At 36.8% G+C, this 25,237-nt stretch overlaps 1 protein-coding gene across 1 annotated transcript in view; it reads left to right on the forward strand.

Moving 5' to 3' along the window:
- Positions 1-25,237, forward strand: part of GRM8 (glutamate metabotropic receptor 8) — a 360,444-nt gene that overhangs the window by 134,442 nt on the left and 200,765 nt on the right. Inside the window, exons 3-5 of the mRNA XM_059815960.1 lie at positions 19,123-19,258; positions 19,736-19,890; positions 21,089-21,226. Coding sequence (XP_059671943.1) covers positions 19,123-19,258; positions 19,736-19,890; positions 21,089-21,226 — 429 coding nt within the window. The remainder of the gene's footprint in view (positions 1-19,122; positions 19,259-19,735; positions 19,891-21,088; positions 21,227-25,237) is intronic.

The following is a 25,237-nucleotide window of genomic DNA, read 5'->3' on the forward strand; positions in this document are numbered from 1 at the left end:
GTACCTCCTGCCTCACTGGAGTCAGGGAAGAGGCTACTGTGTGGTTGTCACTCCTGAAACTTCAGGCTGCCCCTGTGCCATATCTTAATGGAAGTTAACTTGTCTCTTTGGGAGAAGCTGACACCAGTTCCTTTTGGTGCAGGTACAATGTTCAGGGGCATCTGCCTCTAGCCCGCTTACCCGTAAAAGCCAGCTGCAGCGGTCACTGCATGGTTATTGGATGGAAGGGAGTGATGAGAACAAATTCCCTGCCTTAATTTTTACATTTAAAATTGGACAAACTTACTCACTTTAGCTTTCTTTTCTAAGAAATGGGGAGGAACAACAGGAATGGATATTTTTACTTCTGATGGCTAAGTCTTCACAGTTCACTGTGCTGGACTCCAAGTCTGGATTGCTGTTTTGCTTTGTGTTGAGTGAAAGGCCCTTATCTTACTGTGTACAGTCACTTTGGATTCTCATGAAAACCTTAAATCACTTTCTGCTTTCCTTTATTTTAATTCCTTTCCTATGATGATTTGTCTGAGCACTTGTTTGAGGTTGAGCCTATTACCAGAAGTAAGATACAACCCAAAGAGGAAGGAAGTTGCAGACAAAGAATTTTGTAAGATACATTCACTAATAAATTGTTGCAAACATGTAATGATATTAAATGATAAGGTATACATATGGTAAATTGTGCTGAAGCAAATAAGAAGCACCTTTGAATTAAAAGGACAATCAGACTAATGATCAATTTTCAAACAGTTAATCCTGGTGCTTTGTAAAGACCCTTTGATCAGTGGCTGCAGTGGATGAAGGGTTTTGCTTCTTCCAATATTTTTTCTGAAGTGTATTAAGAACAAGGTAGGTAATTGTACGTGTTTTATATGTTTAACTTTTCTACATTTAAAAAGGATTTTCTTTATCTTCATTTAAAGCAAACCTTGGATAAATTCGATCAATACAGTTTTAGATATTTCACATATCTGTGCTTTGGATACAGGGTTACAACTAAAAGAGTCCATGTGCAAATGAGGGAAGAAGACAATTTATGCTTTCAAATGTAGGTGTATTTCAGGGTGGTATGTACGGTATGCAAGGAATATACAGAGAATTTGCCTTGCTCGCTTGAAAAAATGCTCATTTCATATCTTAAAGAATAAAGGGTGTAGGGAATAGAATGAAGTAAAATGAAGAAGTAAAATGGCTAGAAAATACTTTTTAAATCCTAAAAAATATCGTCAGCTGATCCAATTGATGTCTGATTATGTGAACAATACTGAGAGCAGTCTGGACTGAGAAAGAGAGATGTGGAAGTCACTCTGGCAAGGGTGGCATTCAGGGAGTTGGTTTCACAAAGATCCAGGCAGAGAAATTGTGATACCATATTTTGTCCAGTTTCTAATGGAAGGGATGCTTTGAAGGAAGGTACTTAACATTTAATTGTGTTCTCTTCGAAATAACTTGTCCGTGAGCAAAGCTTCTGTCTAACCCTATAAATTACTGGTTGGGTTATGCCCTGGAGTATAAGCATTTACTGCCCTATGAAATTGTTTTTGTTCTACCTAATGTAGCATAGTTTGTTCTCATTTTTCATATAAATATCTAATGAACATTCCAAACTATGAAAAATGAAACCCTTTCAGTGACTTCAGTGGGAGCTACGCAGTATGAAATAGGACTTCTAGAAGCAAACTTAATGAAATTGGTAAACCCAAATCAGTAACCAATTTTATCTTGTTCAATTTATTGTTATAAATACAATTATTCTAGTTGTAGAGATGGGAAAAGTTTTCTTCAGCATTTCATATGAGAACTCTACCTTAAAGCAGTGCATTTACTGGATATTTACAAACAGAAATAGATGTAGGAATAGCCATATTTGAATCTATAATATGAAATGGTTCAATATGTAAGTATAAGATCAACTGTCCGGCCATTGGTGGTAACCCCCAAAGAAAAGATATCTGGGATTATTCTGTAATTAGTATTTTGAATCATTCATGAAAAAGTACAGTTTTCTTGATTCCAGAACACTAAATTGCTTGTCAAATATCTGATCCTTGATGTAAGTTATCCTAGAAACTAAAGAACCTGTTACTTCAAAAAGACTTTCATGCAGCCTTTAGAGATGTACGTATATGCCTGTACATTCAGATTCTTGCATATGCTGTTTTTCTTGGCCAGTTTTCTGGAGTCCATGAAAAAATCTGCAGACGCACATATGGGGATATAAAAATATGCCTACAGTTTTAGATACCTGAATATTCTAAGAAGCTCCATAGAAATGTGTCTAAATATACTTTGCAGATCTGCTCATAAAAGAAGGGGAAAAAAATGATGTGTATATATGATGCATAGGACGACCAGCTTAACTAGAAGACAAAGCTGAAAAGTACATGCAACATTGAAAGCCTTTGTCATGGTATTAGGAATCAAACTATGATTTTTGGAACTTAAGACTGTAATCATGGAGAAAGAAAAAGGAAAATTGATCTTTAGGTACTAAGTTTAGACTTAGTGATGTTGAGGGAACACCTGGAAGATCTAATGTAGCTTTTACCTGTGTTCAAGTGGACTAGGTGTATTAATAGAGAAAAATTCTATCAAGGACTTTTATTGAGCATAAAGACACCGTCTCTCAAAAAGCCCTTGAGCTGGAGAGTATTGAAGGCTGGGACGACGTGCCAGCACATATGTTTACTCTGTTCTGCTCTTCCATGATGAGTCATAGCCAGAAAAGGGACTATCAGGCTAGATGAACCTTTGGTCAGAGCCATAACGGCTGTTCTTCTGTAGAGATTCCCTTGCAACTGGAAATCCAGTGGGTTCTGTTAGCAAGATTTAATTAAACTCACAGCTGGCAGGGAGCTTTCAGCCACAAATGTGAAAAAAAAAAAAAAAAAGAATATTCCAAATAGAAATATGGAACTAAGTCCTTCCGAGGAGATGCAAAAAAGATCCTTTCCTGTCATACATACAATTTTATTAGAAGGGAAGCATTTAGTCCATTTTGGTCTTCAGTCAGAATAATAATATGCCTTTTTCTTAGTGCCTTTAGTGACAAACAAAATGCAACAAATAATTTATTCTTTGAACTTACCTCATTTTTGTTCATTAGTTATCAACAAACAGGTGTTTGCTGCTCATACATGGTCTGAGAAGTGCTGGTGAGAGTTTTCATCTCTCCGTGAAGTTACTGCGAAATAAACCAGGGGATGAATTTATGTTTAAACTCCACTGTAACTGTCCAGGTACATGCTGTTTTCCTGTAACGACCAGGTTTCCTTTCTGACAGAGTAGAGTTATCCATCTCTTAGTGGGATGGAAATCTGCATACCCAACCTTAAATTAGAGTACCTTTTTTACAGTTGTATCCTCTCTGGGAAAAATGATTTTGAGTGGGTCATTTAAGTCCCATTGTACTGGTTCATTCTCGGAAAGGATGATCCTGGCTTTGTAGACAAGTACCTGAGGAGACTTGGAGAGAGATTTTGACAGGTGTTCTGAAAATAGTGAGAATGTGCTCAATGGGAAAATACCAGGAGACTGTGGTACAAGTGAAATATTTTCTTATCTTCTCCCTTCCTAGTCACTAGTCACTAGATTTAGCACTTCAGAGAAGCTGGGCTTCTTTCTGGCTAGCTGCGAGAATGAAATCTGTTAAGACATGATCTCGATTGTTTCTCAGAATGCACAACTCTGGCAGGTAGCTCTACATACATGCCCTTGTGCTGGGCTTGTTTTTGATAGATCCTTGCCTGTTTCATTTCACTGCCTCTGAGGGACTTAGGCTGACTGTATATTCTCCAATGCCATAAGCATCATTTCACTGTGCCGTGTTAAAAAATGGACAGAATCTGTTTGCTTTGATTTTAAATCATGCACTCACTGTGCCCAAGTCGAACTTGGCTTGCAACACCAATTTGAGACATGCAAATTGGAGGAAAGCATAGTAACGCTGTGAGAGCAGGAATTCAATTTAGGAAGTCCCATGTGGGATTGCCTCTGGACTTTTATCATTGGCAGCATTGCCCTTCAGCTTCTAAAGGACTGACCTGAATCTAGCTGCCACACAGATGGTTAAAGGTGATTGCGAGGACATTAGTATATTATTTTCCAATAACTAATCAGACAGCCTTGGAGAAGCCAATCAATGGCTAATTCTATTGCACATACTTTTGCACTCTTAATGTCCCTTTTTCATATAGGACTTTACTCCAAACACCTCTGTAGCATTGCAGCTGCTGGATTCTCTTTAAGTTCATGGCAGACATATTTCCTTCATGAAATACTTTTGGGCTTGACTACAGATGTGATGATGGTGAGGAGACTAAGCATTCCTGTTCCATGTCACCTAAGAAAGTGTAGAACAGTGTCCTTCTCATGGGACATGGGGGAGGTATGGTATGGGACAAAGACATAGGTTCTGTGCAGCACTGTAGGTTTTTTGTGGATTTTCTCATCTGGAGGGTGTTTCCAGAGAATACTGCTGTGTTGGGGATGTATATGTTGGCTTGGAGATGGGAGGCTAACAGAGAAGCTGAAGACCCTTAGTGTTCCTTTCCTGCTCCTCTGCTCCTACCAACTGTAATCTCATGCTTTATGTCTTTTTTCTACGCAAGAGATGAATCTTAAAGTAAGTGAGTAGAAGTTTCACAGGGGAGCAAAAGATTGTGAAAGTATGAGTGGAGAATGGCTGGACTTTGGTCACTAGGATCGCTATGCACACAGTTTACTGCATATGGAAAACCTGCCAATAATTAGTTTATTTATCAAGAACCAAAGTCATCTTTATGAAAAGGGCTAGCCCAGGCTAGTAAACAATTTATGATTTTACAAAAACTCACGTGAGTTGTATTTGGACACTGGCATCCTTAAGTATTCATCCAGGGAGCCCAGATCTGAAGCCTGAAGTTGGAGCATGTCTCACAGACTGTACACAAATGTCTGTAATGGGATGTAGCAGACCTCATGTGCACATGCCACAGTGTGGAAATGCATGAGCATAGCAAGCTCACTGTGCCTGACTTGTCCTCTCTTGTAGAGAGATACTGTACACTTTGGTGTCATAAATGTTGTGTGTGTGTGTATATATATATAATGTTGCTTTTTTTCATTGGAATTAAATTTATCTTCACACAAGCTATCACTAGTGCTATTCTGCAGTTCATATATCTTTTTTTTTTCTCCCACATTCCTTTTATTTTCATTTATTGGCTACTCTTTTCTAAAATAGGTCAGTCCATCTGTACAGAAAAGAAACACAGGAAAAGGTAGGGCAGAAGTTGTTTGTGCTCTTCAGGGCTGTTTGTTTTTTACTATTGAAAATTATTTCCTTCTGCTTTTCTACCTTGCCATCACTGGAAACTTTCTAAATGGTGGCAAAGGCATTCCTAATTAAACTGCCTTTTCAAATACTAAATTCAGTGGAACTTTGTACATCTTTGGTCAGCTGTGATCTTTCTGATATGCAGAAAAATAGTCTTGAAGTTGTGGTATTTTGGCTGCTATCAGAATTCAAAATTTGAAACAGTTAAAATTTCAATATTCAAATTTCTAGTAACTTCTATTGACCTCTTCTGGAATTTGAAAACATGTGTTTGACTTGGATATTTCCATGCAAAATCCCCAGGTAGCTTTATTATGGAGGGTTTGGAAGAGCTATACTGTTCCTTTACTCTTTCTCTTGGCAGAAGCATATGTATCTCACTGATGAAACTTCTTAAATAAGCAGAGCAAGAAATTTCTTTGGAAGTCTGGAGAATAAAGGATTCATTCCTACTGCATATTTTTTCCACTTCAAAACTTGACAGTGATTAATCATAAAGCATTGCAAACAAGGGTATATTATTATTTTAGCACTAGGCATTTGCAGAAGATTTTGTTTTAGGATCAGCACTATTATTTGTGCATTACACTGAACAATGAGTGATTGTAGCACAGCTCTCCAGTCCTTACCTGCTTTGTTATTTTCCCTTTGTCTTCTATGTTATCTTCATTTTTTATCCTCACTTGCTACTTTCATCATGTAATATAGGATCCATTTTTTGTTACTGCAAGGTGGACTTTCTTTCTCACGAGTCCATGGGGCTAATCATATGTCTTTATTCAAGATATAATTCAGAGTGAATTGAAGTACCTTAATTTTCCCTCTGTTATGTCTTTTGACAGATTTGATGGGCAATACATTTCAGAATTAATTAATTGTGTATTTCTGCATTTTTCTTTTATAATGAATGAGATATAAGTGCTCCATGGATAATAGATTTTGGTCTGGTATAATTTTTGATTGCTTTGGGGAAAAAGAAAAACATAATGAAGGATGCTTAAAAATGTTATATGTGACAGAAGAATTGTATGATATCATTGAAACCATGTGATCAAATGAGTAGCATGGACATAGAAAAATCCTTCAGGCCCTTGATGAGATAGTTTGTTGATCAAAGTTCTATGTGGAGAGTAGATGCACATCAAAATAGGCTTTTATTTCAGCTTGTATTAACAGCAAAATGGTGTCCACTACCGTGCAATGTTCAGTAAAAGTAATTTTGTATTTAGTGATTATAGGGTTTTTTGTGTAATTGGGGTTTTTTTTCTTCATTGTCTACAAAGTATGGTGGATCTAGCAAACATTTTATTAGCACAGTGTGAGCTGCAGACATCTTTTGTCAGTTACTAGTCTCCATCAATAATCTATCATAAAGCAACCACTTCCATTTCTTTTACAGCTAATGGTGATTTCCTGTAGCACAGCTATTATTTGCATGGAAGCAGTTGGGTCTGGATTCTTCTAATTTTAAAACATTAAAATCTAGGCAGAAACAAAGCCTGAAGAACACTTGCAAGGTTTTGGCTCTGGTAGAACAAAGAAGGGTACAGCTCTGTGGCAATGATTGAGCTGTGGTCCAACTACCTTCCCAATGTTTGATCTGTTTTCAATGTCCTAAGCCTTCCTTAACTTACAGACATTGCTTTTCATCCATTTGATAGCTATGTTACTAAAAGTATCCAGATTTCCCTTTTACTGTAGTGTACTGTTAGCATATTTAATTCTGAACACAGTTGCATTCGTTCATCTGATGTCACTGAGCAGCTTGGTTGAGGTTGACCGAGATCCATTCTGAGTCTTTCCACGTTTGGTCTAGGAAAGCAAAAGCTCTTCTTCCCATCAGCTATCATTCTTTACAGGGGATTTTACATTAGCTGTGCACTTTGATGGAAAGAGCAGGTTCTTTTGTTTCTTCCTGCATGGATAACAGCTTTCTCCCCATGTTTTTCCTTCTTTTATGTTAGGTAAAGCCTTTGTTCCTTTCAGAATGTTAGCGAGAATGAAGCCATATTTCTACCATCTGAAAAAAGGATAGGCAGGGTTAAATCCTGTCCTAGTACAACTATTGACAGACTATGTAAAAGTAGACTTTCATCCTACCTCTGGTCGTTTCCCAACAAGGCAAGGCAGTGCATTCCCACCATTTTAGAAATAGTGGGAATAGGCCTGAATCAGATCACTTATTGGACTTCCTATCCAGAATCCTTAGTCTGAATCTAAGAATTTTTCAGAGATTCAACTTACAGAGTTGCTACCTGTATTCTTTCTTACTGAATAAGGACTTTATTCTTTCCTGAATAAGGACTGAGAATACATAGTAATCATATATGCCTGCTGTATCATTTACAAGATAGGATTAATTCAGAAGATTAATCTGATATTTGTGTCTTCAAACAAAAGACAGATGTGAGTAATTAGACATTTAGTAAAAGTAAGCATTGTTGTATTTCTGCAATTTATTTTGTATGTACATAGATGGTACCTTTCATCCAAGAACATGTAAGTACCTTTTCAGCATTTATTATACACCAGAATTAAAATCATTTCAGTGTTTTTACTCTTGTCCCATCATTTCTACATTGTTGTAACATGCCTTAAAACAGACTAACACGTGTTTAATTTGCAAGCTTCCTCAGGTTCCGTCAGCTCTAGGTTCTCAGGCCCATTGCAGCCCTCTAAGCATGTCTCCTGGTTAGTCAGTTTTGAACTGATGCCTTTTTTTGTGTAGGGCTTTATGAACTAAGTTAATCCTTTATCCCAACATGCTTCAAGAAAAGACTAATTAGCAGATCCACTCACTCCTAAACTTCTTCTCAAGAGATACTTTATCACTTGGTATTAAACGCACAGAGACTTCAGGCACCTCTCTTTGACTTTGTTCTCTCATCCAAATCTCACAACACAGTGCCACAGACTTTCTTAAAGCTACAGTAGCTGTGTAGGCAACTTTAATTCAGTAACATTTTTAAAATTAAGGTAGCCTTCTGTAGGTTTATTTATGTGTAAGGCTACGGAGTGACTCCTGTTGACTCATGAACTCATTCCTTTATTTTACTGCTGTGTTATAAAAGAAGTATTGCTGATTCTTAATATCACTATATCTTCAACTGGTGTGAAGAAACATAAAGACCTGAAGAAATATACAAGACTTAGCTTTATTCTCTTCATATTTTATAACCCAAAATTATAAGAAGTCAGCAAATAAAGTTCATTAGTATTCTTAGATCCTAATGGTGTTCTTACCCAAGTGTCCAGCCCTCGAAGTACTTTAAAGTCAGGTAAATATAGTTAGGTACTAACATCAAAATTGATATATGAGTTTTGCAAATGTAACTCGCAGTCTACATAGCTAATTAAATAAACTCAGCCTTCCTAATTTGTATACGAGAAGGTTACTTAACTTATAACTTAATCACATAACTTAATAATGTACAAGTTGTTGTGTTTGGAATAATGAAGGATACGGATCTCCATTTTTGATGAAAAAGGTGTAATCAGACCCAGTTGCTATAAACTGAAGTTAGAAACATTAAACTGATGAAAAGGAACATTTTTTTGTTTCAATAATGAGGATTATAAATAATTGCAGAAAATTCTACAGGGGTGTGGCACACCCTTCGTACCTTGAAATGTTTATTTTTTTAGCTATATACACTTTAGCTCAGACGGAAATCAGTTGGTTTCAGACATTATAAGGTAACATTCTTTGACTCACTACACATGGAACCACTCAGAAATTATATTTCCATTTCATTGGAAATTCTGATTTAAAAAATTAAAACAAATACTGAAATTTTCCATAGTGAAAATAAAATATTTACTTCTCAAATGTTTAACTTTTTGTCTCAGTAGTGCTTATGTGTCATCTTGTACTGAATAAAAAAGCAAAAAGACACTCAAAATAATACATTTGAAATAAAAAATTCACATTTTATCTTAATGTTTTAATATTGCTAAGATAAAAGGAAAAAATTCAACCAGTATGTCTTTTCATCCTTTAAAATTTTGTCAAACAAGTGCAAAATAATTCAATTTTAATGCAACTGCCTTTCCAAAAGCTGACTTAGGCCTTTGAAAAAGATTCTGATCAACCTTAAGTGTGGAAGAGGCCAAGGTAGATGGTGACAATTATCTCTTTCGGCCTGAAAATCTTTTCTCTTTTAGTCTAATCCATGAACAGAGCTCTCATATATGATGTTATCTCTGTAAGATAATCATGACTTGGAAGAGAACTTCAGCTTGTTCCTGCATGACTGGAGTCATCGTGGCTCCTGATGACAATTTCCATAAAAGCAGACTAGGCTGTTTGAGCACAAGGTTGCAAGTGAGCACTTGAGCAATGTTAGCATGGGCTTAACTTTAGTTTAGGCATGCTATGTGGAGAATTTATGCAGTAAAACCCATCACCTCTGTGTGCAAGATTTTGTTGTAGTAGATTGTGCATCTATATTATATTTGCTTTCTGGGGACTAAATTTACCTACAAGATTCCATGTAAGAAGTGATCCCTTCTTAATTTTCATTACAAATTTAGGCTTATAATTTCATGTAAAGAAACCCACAGAACTCTCTTTTCCCAGTTTCAAAAAGCCATAGCTGACAGTTATTTTGTTTTACTTCAAATTTGAGACTATTTTTTGAACATCACATTCAAGCTCAAACATCAGTAATCAAACTCAGTTATCTTTATTAAAGTTAAGTCTTTACATGCAAGGTATTTTGATAGTTCAAGTTCTGAGAAAATAAATATTTGGTGACTAGAGATAACCTAAGCTGAATAACATATGCCTAATTTTAAGAATAATTCCCTGATACGAGACTGTTTCATTAAAGGACTAAAGAAAGATGGAAATAATTGCTTTTGCTCCCAGCGTTCTGGAAGATAGCAAAAAGCAGAAGGGATTTTTTTTTTTTTTTAAATTTCAGTGAATACAAGAAATCTGTGGCTATTTTATGACCACAAAGAAGAATGTCCTCACTTATAAAAGCAGACCAAAATGTTTCAGAATGAGAACATTAATCACTGCTGCTATTTTTCTTAGAAAGCATGATTAAAAGTCAGGTTCTGCTGCCTGTGTACAGCATCTAAGTGCAAAAGAGGTGACTGAGACAAGCTCTGAACACCACGATAGCAGTGAGAAACATGCAAGGGAAAAATAGGACACCAGCCTACCATTAAAATCAGGCAATCCAGGACAACTTAACTGAAAACAGTCTTTCATATCGCTGATAAAATATTTAAAATAAACAGGGCGGGGAGTGGAATAAAAAAATGTTAAACTGAAGATCCCGGTAGAGAACAAATTATCCTAAAAGACCAAAGTTTATATTTATTTAGAAATAAATGTTTCTACAAAACCCAGGCCTTCTTGTGGTGGGGTTTCTTTTCCTGTCTAAACATAGTTATAAGGAATGCTGTAAGCTCCTGTGTCATCTTCATGATGCTAAATACACCCATTGGGGATTGTGACTTGGGACAGTTCATTGACTATACTTGGGAGTGAACTGGTGATTTTTATGCCCTGTCCCACCTCTAGAATTTTTTGAAGCAGACATTTGCATCTAAACTCCCTAAAACATCAAATCCAAACCTTTGCTGCTCCTCAGGCCCATTAGTACTGAGAATCTGAGAGAATTGGAGGAAAGAGTAAGGGCCATATTCAAGCAAATTTTCCTTCAGAGAAAAATATGTTAGGTAACCACGGGCCAGGGTTTGAGTTCACACTATTACTTTGTTATAAAGCAGAACTGATGCTGTTTTAAAAAAACAGTTTGAAAATCTTTTAGAATTTAGGCATCTATGAAATATTTTTTCATAACCTAAATTTTCCTGATCTTTAGACACCAAACAAAAATAAAGAGGGTCTCCTTTTCTCATTAAGGATGTATCCGGCATGTAGCCAGAAAACAGAAAATAGCAGTATATTTCTTTTTTCATATTATGCCTCTGCAATTTCTAAATCTGTGAGTAAGAAGAACCACGTTTCCCCGGAGGGAGATATTCATACCCACTGCGAAGCTAAAAAAAGACATAGCTGTGAAAGCACTGCAACAGCCGACCAGTAAATATAAGTGAAGACCAATTTCAATTACATTCTTTTGGCCACAGATTATTTTGAAGCTTGACTGGGCATCCCATGTCCTTTATGAACTAGTTATACAGTGATTCACTGTGGAGAGGAAAATTCCTCTCTTACAACCTTCCAGAATTCATTCTTTGCAGGCTTTTTTTTCCCCGGGTATTTGATTTTTACGCATTCATAAACATCTCTACTACAGATTAATTTTTCTTTTAGCCTCTCACTTTCAAGACTGTGAAAGTTGGCTTTCATTTACACAAATGGCACTAAAAAGTCAAAGGATGAAATACGTGTTGTTTGTGGTTTTTTTTTTTCAAACCTGCAAAAAAAAAAAAAAAAAATCAGTAGGTTTGGTGATGGTGAGAACATCCCTTGCAGTTATTTTACGTCAGGTGCTGGTGTTAATGGAAGCTGTAGTGGTACATTCAGAACTGTTTCTTCGGGGGGGTGGGGGGGGTGGGGTAGGGAGATAAGTTTTTACTGTTCAGAATAGAAGTATAAAATAACAGATCTGTCTTGCTGCATGTCACGTTAGAGACAGACTCTTGTGACTGAAGCCAATAGCCAGTGGTCTCATATGGAGCCAGAGCTGTTTTTTTTTTCTTTCTTCCTTTTCTATTTTAGAATTAACTATTTTAGAATTAACATCTATTTTAGAATTAACGTCTATTTTAGAATTAACATCTGCGCTGCCCATGATTTAAGTATGTGTCTGAGCGCATGTGTTTGTGAAATATGCATGGCTGTATGCATGTGAATACATGTAGGAATGTAAAAAAATAGATTTGAAAGGAATGGGTGAATTGTATTTATCAGAATGTTTTGGGTTCTTTCATGGTTTCACTGAATGCCTTCTATTTTTTTTTTTTTCAAAAGAATGAATAAAAGGAAGACCCAACAAAAAACATTGCTAAAAGGCCTTTTCTAAAACACTAAAATAAATGAGAGAGACTTTGAGCTCTTAAAGGCTCTTAGGTATGAGTAGAAAAGCTCATGACTGTAGCTGACTCGTTAGTGAAAAAGCATCATCAACGTGCTTGTGCATTAAAAACATCTTTGTCACAAATATTAAGGGATTTTGAGAAAATGCATTTTTACTTAAATAAAGGAAAAAAACCATCAACATATGGGCTTAAAATGCAGACTGATTTTGTCTGTTACAAGATTATAACAAAAGCCCTCATCCTCCGTTATGTTTTAGTGTATTGGATACTAAGTGCCACTTTTGTCCATTCAGAGCAAAGTATTATTTAAATTATTTATTTTTAAAAAATGTTTTTCTTTCTATTACCTTACATCAAAAAGTATTGCCACTATTGGCTGAAGAATTAACGGTCTTTGCGAGAGTAACCAAATCATTTGCTCAAGTATTTGATGAGCTTCTGAGGAAATGAAAAGCCACAAGAGATTAGGATATTTCCATTCTGCAGTTAGTTGGTAACTGCAACAAAGGAGGTGTACTGGAATGAGATTTTATTTAACTAGATTTGGACATGAAAAGCAGTTAAGAAGCCATGGCATGGGAGCACAGAATCTGCAGAAGGCTCAAGTTTCTTATTCATAAAGCTAAGCTACTCTGAGGTCTATATAGGCACATTGGTGATCATATGGTTTCTTGGGGTAGTTAAGTGAAGGTAGCTCTGCAAAGAATGCACGGCTGTGTTCAGACCACCCAGCTACAGTACTTTGGCTTTAAGGAGACATTTACATTTTGAAGAATTATTACTTGTGAAATTTGATCTTCAGCTTGTGATTATGTCTTCCTAGGTGTCACTCCGTGTTGACTCAGACTCTAGAAAATTATTATTAAGGGCATCTAGGGATACACAAGAGGATGTCGGCAAGCTGGTTGTGGTTTAAATAATAATTTCTAAAAATTCCTGTTTGTCAGCATCAGTGAAAGTCCCAGGTGGAACAGTCACTTACCTCATTTTTGTTTAAAAAGTCGGATTTCTTAGCATCCAAATTTATCAAATGTCTGCTTAAAAAGAAGGTCCTGATGGATTCATTAAGTCACAAAGCTTTCCTGATTTTTGTCAACAGAACTTGAGTGTGGAGCATCTTCTTGTTTTTAATAGCTCCAACAATCTTCATGCTGAACTAGGCTCCTGGCAATTGGAACAGACTTTCAATATAACCAGGTCTAGATTTTCTAGATTTTCAATATAACCAGGGGAAGGACTGGAAGAGGAGGAGAAATCTAGTTGTTTGGTTTTCCTCATGTTGTCCTGCATCATGTGATATTGTCAGAAGTGTGCATTCTCCTGGCAGACAGAGGCTGTGTCTGCCTGTGACAGCATCCTGTGTGCCTCACAGGAGAGTTTCTTACTGAGGCTTCTTCTGACTCTCTGACATCTGTTTTCCCACTTGCAATAAGAGCTTCTCTGCTTTCACATATTTCTGTAATGTCTTTTGGTAACTTTCCACAGGCCTGCATTAAAATTTTCTTGGCCTAGTGACCAGTCACATATAATTAATCTTAAAAAAAGAAAATGTATACTTGAAGGCAGCTGAGAAAGCCCTGCCAGGTAGGACTGGGACCCAGATGTGCTCTGGCTATTTGTCTTGAGCTTTTCCAGGAACAATGTGATTTGTGATGAAACTGCCATGAAATAGTTGACTTGCAATGATGTATGCTGAGTCAGGTGAGGTATGCCTCCTTATGTTAAGAAATAGATAGCTTGTCAGAGCAAGCGCATAGCTTGATTGCTTCCCCTTTTACAGTGGTAGGGCAAGGTATATACGTGGGGAGATAAAATAGTGTAGAGGGTAAACTGGTTCTGAGTAGCATGGTCCCAACACTGAACACACTTGATCTGAAAACTGTCTTCAGCTTTTTTGATACAAAGACAGTGCCCTTTCTTGTGTATCCTACTTGGTTGGTCCACAATGTAGTCCTGGATCCTAGCTGGGGTAGGAGAGAATATGGCCCTTGTATTTACATTTAGCTTCATCTTTCAGTCTTTGCTTCAGGAACTTCATTTGTTAGTGCAAGTTTTCTACCAAGTCTGCTTGCTGTTTTCCAAATACACATTCAACATCACGTCTGACACCCACCTCTGCATACTTGAGTATTTAATGGTTTACAATTAGCATGCCTTCTTGTGACTTCAGAACCCATGAAAGCTAAAATGAATATTTATCATCAGAAAATTACCATAAGTTTAATCACCAAAATGATGCAGATACTACATATCCCTTTTTGATTTATGTTTTTCTTTGGTAGAATCATTGTTGTAAGAGCACAAAAAGAAAGGAAAAAGCTCATTGATCCAGCGTACTGACAATATCTTAAAAATCTACAATTTTTTTGTTTGGTGATAATCTGTTTCCCACAAGCTGTGTTATACAGAGCACCTGTAAGCAAGCCAAGCCTAGCATGGAACAATTTGTTTAAGACGCGATTTTTATCACAATCGTGAAAACAACCCAAAACCATATTATTGTAGATCAGGGCTGGATATGTCCCTGTTTTAAAAGCACATGAGTTGCCAGCTGCTAACCGTGGTGCAGAGCAGCTGGACTGGGCCCCTGATCATGAGTGGGGCAGCACCTGCCGTGAGCCTGATTTCCAGCTCCCATCTCTGCTCTCCTTCTCTTCCTCGTCCCCCGGCCCCAGGTGCTGGATATCACACTTGATAGCTGTTAGACAGAAGACAAATGGATACTTATCATCACTGACACAGTGCAGTTCATATTAACTGTTTTATTCCTCAAATCAAGCTCTGGGATGACTGTGTACAACCTTAGTTTTACAGATCTGAGAACAGACGGAAGAGGCTTAGCACACTTTGGTGCTAAGACTTTTTTTTTCCCCAGAGTAGCTGAAGAACTGTTTTCCATCAGTGCCATCTTAATGTTTTTAAAATGTGTGACAGATGCAAACCCTTAATTTCAACTCCTATGTCATATATGAATTAAGGAATGGGTACGGTAGGAGTGGGTACAATTACTGGTGTCTGTTCCTAGCTGAGCTACTGGAAATGAGTCTGTCTGTCTGACTCCCTTCTTGATCTCAATAACAGCTTTTTGTGCAGCCCTCTCTGAAGCCTGTTCACAAGTCCTTTTAATTGACCGGGTTTGAACACAACATTTCCTTTTTGGTAAGAAGATAGTTAGCTCTCATTTCCTCATACAAATGTTAGATGAATCATAATTTTAGCCAAGGGAAATGTAGACCAATGTATTTTTTTAAGGTACATCCCCAGTCAATGAAGGGTAATGAACGTTTTAGAAACCAGCAACAGAGACAAACAGTTATCATGACAAGTCAGTCAGAAATGCTGACAGGGCGAAACATGTAGACACTATTTGTTCTTATGATTCTCAGCCATAAATCCTCCAGGGGCATTAGGTGTCTGAACCATCTGCCCTTTGGCACCTCTGCAGCAAATGGTAAATCCATTGGTACCATGTGTGAGACATCTTTTCTCAAACCCTATTTCTTCTTAATTTGGGGAAATGTCTCTTTTGTTCACACTTCATAAGATTATCCTAACTACTGGCCTTAAAACCTGTCCTTTTAGTACCTCTGCTAGCTTTTTTGGAGGAATAATTATTCCTTATTCGGTTTGCTGGCTCCTATGAATCCTTTTCCTAGACACTCATCTCTCTCTGTGTCTCGGCACTTAGCCCAGGCTGTAGATTTCAAAGGCAGCAGGGTGCTGAGAGGTTAGACACCGTAATGTTTTAAGTACCTTTGTGGATCTAGCATTTCATCATTAGCTGAAAATTGATACTGTCATTTGTTTGAGCAACAGCTGTATATGCAACATATAGATAAAAGCATACGCAAAGTGTTTTGTGTGTTGGAGATAGCTTACACAATTCATTATAAATGTAGCAACAAGGCTGAAGTGTATTTTATTTTGTTCCTATTAGTACTTAACACATTCTTCAATGTAGAGATGCTAAGATGCACAGTACAGTCATGATTGAACTTGCTGCTGCAATGATGGAATGGTGTTTCTTCTACAGCATTTTGACTGGAAATAGCTTTTTTAGGTACTGCAGTTTTTCACTGCTTGATATCCATTCCACACAGATTGTAGATGACTGTATATAGTGTATTATATGTACACATTTTGTAATATTTGCATTTGAGTTTTATGCGGAAATAATGTTTTTTTCCTAAAGGTCTTTGCATGAAGAGGAAGGGTTGAAAAATGTACTTTCAAAATGTATGAGGTAACAAATTATTCCTTTATGTCATTTTTTAGGATCTGTTCTACTTTTTGTGCCTGAATGACTTTGGGGACAGTTGAGATCTTGGCATTGTTTTTCAGTTGTTCCTTTTTAACAGTGAATTGCTGTTTGTTAAATTTACAGGATGCCTGCTAAATATTTCCCTTACATTTCAGACCTGTTACTTGAGAAAGAGGTTGCAGTAAAGGGCTTTTTGAGTGTCTTTCACAATAGCTTAATATCAGTTTAGAAAATTGGCTAAAGCTTTTCATAGTACAGTGTCCATCTTTTAATTACTGGATTGTCAAAGATACCTGGTGAATATGAGGGTCACCTGCTATACAGGCTCAGCTGTTGTTATTGGCAAATTAGCTGCCCATCATGGGGAGCCAGGCTGTTCATAAAAATGTGAAGAAATGTGTTGCCAGAGAAAGGCATTATATTCTATTTTAAAGCAGATAAGAGTAAATTATTTATAACTTTATACTATTTATAGATAGTAAAGAAATGTGTACAAACACTTTTTGTTAGAAATGGCAGATGTTCTGATTTGCAAATACTTTTTCTTTCATATAAAGCAGAGAAGAATTTAGGGTAAATCTATATGGTAGTATGCATCTGTCAATCTAATGAAATAATAATGTAACTTCCCAAGAAATTGATGCATAGCTGAAAAGGGTGATATGTTTTCCTGTGACTAAAACTGGCTGATTTCATTTGGAAGTTGTTATTTTTATACTGCCAGTTGATAATTTCGTGCTTCATTTATGCCATGTCTAAACTTGATTCAAACTTAGGATCTGCCTGTGCAGAGAACTTTTGAGGTCGATGAGATTCTGCAGAGGCAGAACAAAATCTGATAATGAATCCCCGGCATTTTCTAAATATTACATTTGAGTAAAAGAAATAAAAAAGGCTTCATAAATACCTTTATTTTGTTTGTTTATTTTGCTTAAAGATTAAATACATTCAGCTTAAGAAAGCTAACACAAGAGACCTCTGTAACTTCATGTAGCTCTATGTCCCCAGCTGCATCTGGCTGGACCCCCGTTTTTGTTCAAAATCTATCACTGATTGTGTGTAGCAACCTAATTTGTGAAGTACTTTGGAAAAACATGAGACTGACATTTTGATAGGAGGGACAAGACTATTGAGAAAGTTGGAAAGCCTCCCCATATACCACATAGCCATCTAACTGTAACTTTAATTGTCTAATTACCTTTAATATGTAGACATGTATACGTCCCAAATGATTTTATACATCACAAAAATCAATACTGGCATTTATTAAAAATAGAACAGCTTTTTTAAAACACATTCTTGCTTTTACTCACACTGAAGGCAATCTTCAGTGTAGAAGTATTTAGATGCAGAGATGCAAAAATTATCATTTGCTTTGCCTTTGTCTAGTAACATGTCACTTTTTGTTAGAAATAAACATTTTGTCATTTTCTTCATTTTATGGTTTTATTAATGATTAGATTCTCCAGAAGAGGCTTTTATTTTGGGAATAACAACAGGCAACAGCGAATATTGGTGGGAATTAGATGTACCAATGCGAATCAGGCAATAGTTCTCAAAGAAAAAAATACTTAAAATAAACAAATCAGCAAACAATCACAGAGAGATCATCTATGGTATAGGAAGTTGGTGCCAATCTGGACTCAATGCTTCATGAAACAGACTCAAGGAATTTGTCTCCTTGTCTGCTCAGACATTGATAACAGTGTCGTAACTGGGAAGCAGAGATTCCCCTGCACCAGTGTATAAAAGCCATTAGAAACCACTGAGTTTCCGTAGAAATTTGTTCCTTTTTGCAGGACAGGTAAAATGTAAAGATTTCGATTAGCACTTTCCTCCTTCTGTCAGGAAGAGATATAAATATCATCATCTCTGAGTTTGTGTTCATTTGGTGATTAGTAGTTTAGAATATTCAATGACAATCCAAAACCTCTTAAATAATTAAGACAACTTAATTAAGAATGTCATAATAACAATTAGAAGTGATCTGTATGTATTCATTCATAAGAGAACATTTCAGGTTCTCTACCTGATTCTGTAACCACAGCATTTATTGTTAACCTTCTACTATCTGCTAAAAAAGCAGAGGTGTATGATAGTACCTGATACTGGAGAACCACCTTATGAGCATAAAATAACTGCCAAATTGTGGTTCCATGGTTAAATGCAATCCTGTGCCAAGGCTGGGTTCTCAGCTGCCATAAGTTGGGGTGGGTCTGTGGAACTCAGTCCAGCTGAGCCAGAGTACGATGCTTGAGGGTCTTGCTCAGGATGTTGTTTTAAATTTTATATAAAAAATAAAGTAACAGGTAACTGAGTTGAGCTCTTTAATGAAACATTAAGTGTGTAAGTTTGTACAGTGCATATTTCAAAATACATAGATAAGGTAACTTTTGGCTGTGCTGCCTTATCTCAGATTATTATCTTGTTTTCTTTGCCTGCCTGGTCAACTATGGATTATCTGAAGTCTGGATATTTAACATGTTAAAATTCTTTTTTTTTTTTTCCTTTTAATTTTTCTCAGGAGGTGTTTGCATTGCTCAGTCACTCAAAATCCCTCGGGAACCAAGACCAGGAGAGTTTGAAAAGATCATCAAGCGCTTATTGGAAACTCCAAATGCTCGAGCAGTGATCATGTTTGCGAATGAAGATGATATTAGGTGCCTGTTTCCTTATCTTGTGTGTTAAAGATGTTCTCTCTTCACAGAGATGCTCAATTGAGTGATGCAGAATAGAGTAACACAGGAGTTTTCACATTCAATCCCATGTAAAAATTCTTGGAAATCTGGTGACGAGAAATTGAGTTGCAATTATATAGGGTGCTGCTCCTTTATTCTGCGGAGATTCTGTTCCTAGCTCCTAAGAGTCCAGCTTCAATAGATTGTTATTTGCTGACTGAAAAGGAAGAAACCAATAAGAATGCTAGAAAAATATGGCTAAAGATGAAACAGATTAACTTGTACAGTACTCTATCTGGAGTTCACTACGGCTGTTGTTGAATATACTTTAGACTGTGAAAACTATTGACTGGTTGGTTAGTGTAAGCTTACTTATGCATAGTCAGAATTAATGCTGGGGATTCTTAAGTTCTTCGTAAATGCAGTTTGTTTAATTAGTTATTTGTTGTTTATTTGCAGGCGAATACTGGAAGCAGCCAAAAAAGCTAACCAATCTGGACATTTCCTCTGGATTGGCTCAGACAGTTGGGGGTCAAAAATTTCACCAGTTCAGCAGCAGGAGGAGATTGCGGAAGGAGCCGTAACCATTCTGCCCAAAAGAACATCAATAGATGGTAGGAATGCAAATGGCACAAAGCCCTCATTTTCTGACAATATTCAAGCACCCTATCTCTCTTAAAATATTATTAAAAACTCATGTAGTCGTTGATTACAGGGAAATCAGGGAAAACTTTCCAAGTAACTTGAGTTGGTCTGATCCAATATTCATTTAATATCTCCGTTGAGATGAGGAGATGCTGAATCTGCAATTAGGCAGTCTTATAATTGTCTAGTAACCAGAGCATGTGTGGTGGAGAGCTTCTTACCCATAGCCTGGTGGTTCTTTGGGACAAAAAAGGAGAGTATCGGATGGATGATAAGAGTCATCTCATTCTCCTGGGACGAGATCAATCTAGGCTCTGCTTTCCTCTCATAAACTTACTTTAAGAAGCCACTATATTAACAAAGTTTCTGACTTGGTGGATGAAGTGGAAGTTGTTGGTTTGAATCACCTTATTCCCAGGAGGGTACTGGGCATAGTAACATCTCTTACTGTCTGGGTAAGTGCTCTAAACTGGTAAATGGTTAGAAAAACTGAGCACTATTGATGCTGCTTGGAGAATTTAGGCACACGAAAACATTTGTGAAGAACTTAATCCAGATGGTGTGTGTTAGTCATGATTTCATTATGGCTGCTGGGTTGTAGGGTTAAGGCTGGTGCAGAATCTGATCAGGTTTAAATAGGAATCTTTAGTTTCTCAACTAGGGGCATTAAACATATAAATAAATCGAAGCAGAATTTTAGGTGTCCTGGAAACCCTCTGGTTCAACAGAGACGTACTAGTGATTTTAGGTGGCCTTGAAATGAAATTTATTTGGATCACAGTCTTTGACTGAGTTTGTCTAATTTCTTATAGGTATCCAATTCTTTATTTGGGTCATCTGCGTATTAAAAATCAAGCTATTTCCCTAACCATCTGCATTGTATTTTTTGTAATTATAGAATTTTGCTGGAGCTTTAGAGACTCTTTAAGTGCTGTAGGTATTAAAAAAAATCTTGTTCTACAGCAAATATGGGATAATAACAAATATACTATTTTTTTAATCCTTTGATACTATTATGCTCATAAAGTATTATAGTATATCACATAGTAGTTTGTACCTAAAGATTTTTCTCGTTCTGATATTTATACAAAATCTGTTATTCTCTTTAAATGACTATTTTTATGATATATCATATTTTAATGCTTCTTTCACTTCTCTTAAATGTAGGATTTGATAGATATTTTCGGAGCCGAACACTTGCTAACAATCGAAGAAATGTATGGTTTGCAGAATTTTGGGAGGAGAACTTTGGATGCAAATTAGGATCACATGGAAAAAGAAACAGCAATACCAAGAAATGCACAGGTAACTGTGAAAGTAAAACATTATCTGTAAGTTGTTTATTGGAGTGCAGGAAAGGAACTGCTTTCTTTTCGTCACTCTTCTGGCTCCCTTCAATTCTCCAATACAAATGATTGTGTTGTAAGAAAATGTGACATTTTTTCTCAAACATGAAGAAAAAGTTCATGGGCAATGTTTGACAAAGTTAGTAGTTAATTTGCACAAATCCAGTGATGGTCCAGATTTTGTTAAAGACCTGTGGCTGTGGTTCAATTCCATTCATGTTTTCAATGACCTCCTCTCTCACCCCATCTACAGTTGTCAGTATGAGGGTTAGTTTACTGAATGGGCACATCACAGTAATTCTCATATTGTTATCCCTGAAGTATATACAGAGAAAATTAAACTTCTGTTTAAACTGTTGAGGTCTTGATGATAGGTCAAGTCATGAACTCCCTGTTCAGTTTACAAACTGTGTTTGAGGATGAAGTAAAAATCAAATCAATATGTCCTTGTTACTTGTCCTCATGTGAAAAGGACAAGTTTCTATATTGTATCATAAAGCTGAAAGTTTCTATGAAGTTTGAGCAAAACCCCTATGTAACTGGCACTGTTGCTCTCAGACCTGCTTGCTCAGGCATCACACCCAGACACAAATTGTCACGACAGCTAATATAGCAGTTGCATCTGTAGCTCTGAGTTTCGTATCACCTGTGAGATGTTGGCCTTTTGCTGTTCCTTGCAGGGTTTACTAGAAGATCGTTACCTTTAGTTTTCCATGACTACAGCAGACTGTTTATGTTACTTTTTGTATAGATAGTTTTTGCCTAATGTCAGGGCTCCCAGTGTCATTTGCTTAATTAGCACCACCACCCCCAGCAGTACTGGTAGTGACCACCATTTCTGTGACTAGTGGCAGCAGTAATACTCAATTTTCTGCCCTGCATACGTAAGTCATCCATGTGCCTTGATTTCCCTGGCAGTGTTTTCTTTCACCAAATAGTATTTTCCACATGGAACGTGAACATTTTGTTCATTTGCTGTTCCAAGGTTTCTGGTAGCCTGGTGACATTGTCATGCAGCCTTTGTTATGGGGGTGCCCTTCCAAACTTTCTGCAAGCAAAAGCTGCACACTAGCACCCCACTTCTCTTGGGTTTGTCAGACAGACATACTGTGCGGTCTCCAAGCACATGCACCGTTGGTCCTGCACTTCCTGAACTGTCAGATTTATTGTAAGTGTACTGTGCCATTGATTCAAAGACTTACTGCACTGGGCTTCGCAAAGCGCAGATATTATCTCACACAGAAATATGAGAGCCATGCATGCACTCTCTGTTTTCAACAATGCCTTGTCTTCTGCCTTTTACCACATACTTCACAAAAAAAATGATGATATTCAGTTCCTCACTGAGCTAAATGATATGTCATTACTCTAATCCTTTAATTCTTGGCCTTGACTCATATGTAAGTCATGGCTGGGTAGTTACCCATGTCTGGGAAAGGATGATTTTGTTTTTACTATTTTAAGTGGAAAATAAATGCCTTTTTAAAGTTCTTCAGGTGGAATGAGTGGTGTATGTGTTGTAGTTTGGGAAGCTCTAAATGTTACCACAGATGGTTGTATGACTTGTCTCAGCCTCATCACATCTGTCAAGTTGAATTACCAAGGGAAAAGTAGTGTATAAAATGCATAGGCCGTATCTTGATAGATTCAAGTAATTTGCGATTTGAAACTGATGTCCATATATTTATGAAACAAAATTATGGTATGCTCTCTGTGCCTGAAAACAGAAAGAAAACATATTTTCTGCACCCAGAAATTTAGCATATTATCAAGGGATGGGATTAAGACGTGGGCAGTCTCATACGAAGGTTGCACATGCATTTTCACCTGCAGGGGAAAAAGCTATGAATTCTTCCCCAAGTAAGAGTACCTGCGAGTGATAGGACCCTTGACTAAAACCACTTAAAGGTGGCTTACTACAACAGAAAAAGCACTTGGATAGAAGCAGACCTGAAACAAGCTGATGATTCATCATGAATCCCTATGCTCATCTAACTCAAATTTACAGGGTTGGATAACAAAAACAACAAAAATATATTCCTTTTAAGTAAATTGAATCAAGAGATGAGGGTAGAAGTTGAAAATAAACCTCCTGTGATTTAAGGAGAAATGCTAGGTGGAAAATTGGGGAATGACCCCCCCAGTCTAGACCTAGAGAATCACAAATGGCATCTTGACCCACCCCAGTTCATTTGTCATGACCTCCTGGGCACAAAAGAGAGGCAGCAATGAAATCCTGGCTGATTCTTCATACCGCAGACCTCAAAGCAGATGAGTCAATCTACTATGGTCTTCTACATCTGCTACAGATTAAAGAGGAAACCATCCCACCCATGAATTTATCTTTCCTGTGAAAGGCTGAAGATGTCCCTTCATGGCTAAGTCTGCTCTGAAATAATGGCAGTAAATGAAAGAAAAGAATGAACCCCTGAATTACGGTAGGGATATAAGAGCTGTTACATTTAATCGTTTATAACTTAATATTGAAGACTTTGATCCTTGCCCTATCCCAATTGCCAGTTGCCCTTCCAGTGGGTTTTCTCTGAAACTTTATGTGTACTGTCGCAGTCCTAAACTTCAGCTCAATTCTTAAAAGGAATGTATTTCCATCTCTAGTTCAGGACTTGAAGACTGAACTTAAAAATACCATTTATCCTAATTTCCCCCTATTTTGTCTGGGCACTGCAGATAATAAGATCCTCTTTGTCTTTTGCCCACCAGCCCAATTTGTGCATCATGTCAATAGCTGGTGATACACTGAAAGAAATCCAAAATCTCGAGATACAGCCATAATCTGAAAATCTCCCTCTCCAAAGATATTAAAGTCAAATTGATAGGTGTAAAGTTTTCTCAGGCTTGAGATGTGTTTTATAAGGCATTGCTGTTTATCTTAGCTAGGAGGTACTTGAAGCTTTTTCTCATTTGACATTTGTAATTCCCAACAACAACAAAACTGATAGCCCTGTTCTCTGTTTAGTCGAGTTACATGTTCATAGCTTGAAATTTTTACTACTTGCAGTCAGTATGCTACCAATCTAATCCAATTTCAAGCATTTTTTTTCTAAGAAGATCTTAGAGAATGCTTCATAGCGAAAAATACTTCTCTCTTTTCTTTTCCATGTAAAATCAACAGTCTTTTTAACACTGAAAGTCCTGAAAGGGATCTTCTCTCCCTCAAGGTTAAGAATTACAAAATGGCATAAGCCTTCTTACTTCCTTCTGTTCTTATACATTACTGATTACTATAGTCTAGTGTTGTAATGGATTAAACAGTTTATTTAAAGAAAACTGGTATTTTAAAACTGTTTGAAAATACTGTTTATTTGTGGTTGCTGTTGCTTCTTATTCCTAAAAGAATTTGTGCTTTGGAGATACTTAAAATAAGTAGTTTCTTTTGAGTTTGCTTGATGGTTTGCTTTCTGATTTTTGCCAGTTTACAGAAAGCAATGATTCACCTAAACTTTGAAAAAGTAATTGTTTTGCTGCTATTGATTTGCAACTAGCTCTATGTGTTTCTGAATGTGAGTGTACATTGATTAAATCATCAAGATTAGAATACTTCATTGAAAAATATTAGAGATTTTTTTGTTCCAACCTTTCTGGAATTAAAAAAAAAAAAATTAAACTGGGCCATTAGCTTAGTAAACATGAAACAATTATTCAATGACTACCCTTAAACTTTTTTTATCGGGGAAGGGGAAAGGCATTTGCAGAGAAAACTTGTTTGTCTTACTATAACAAAATGGTAAAGACTGGGGTGCTACAAGGATTGAACTGTCCATGGAGGTTACAAGAAGCCTTACTTTACACATTTATTCAAGGTGCAGGTTTTCTATATTCAATAAAAAGATCTTTAGTGAGACATGAATCTTTCAGGGATATTGAACAGCCTTTCTTTAGCATTGGAATCTCTGTGGGAATGAGAAGTGAGGAGATGAGAAGCTTTTCAGTCATCCCTGTGCCCCATCAG

This window comes from Gavia stellata, chromosome 4 (genome assembly GCF_030936135.1).
Source record: "Gavia stellata isolate bGavSte3 chromosome 4, bGavSte3.hap2, whole genome shotgun sequence".
Classification (NCBI taxonomy): domain Eukaryota; kingdom Metazoa; phylum Chordata; class Aves; order Gaviiformes; family Gaviidae; genus Gavia; species Gavia stellata.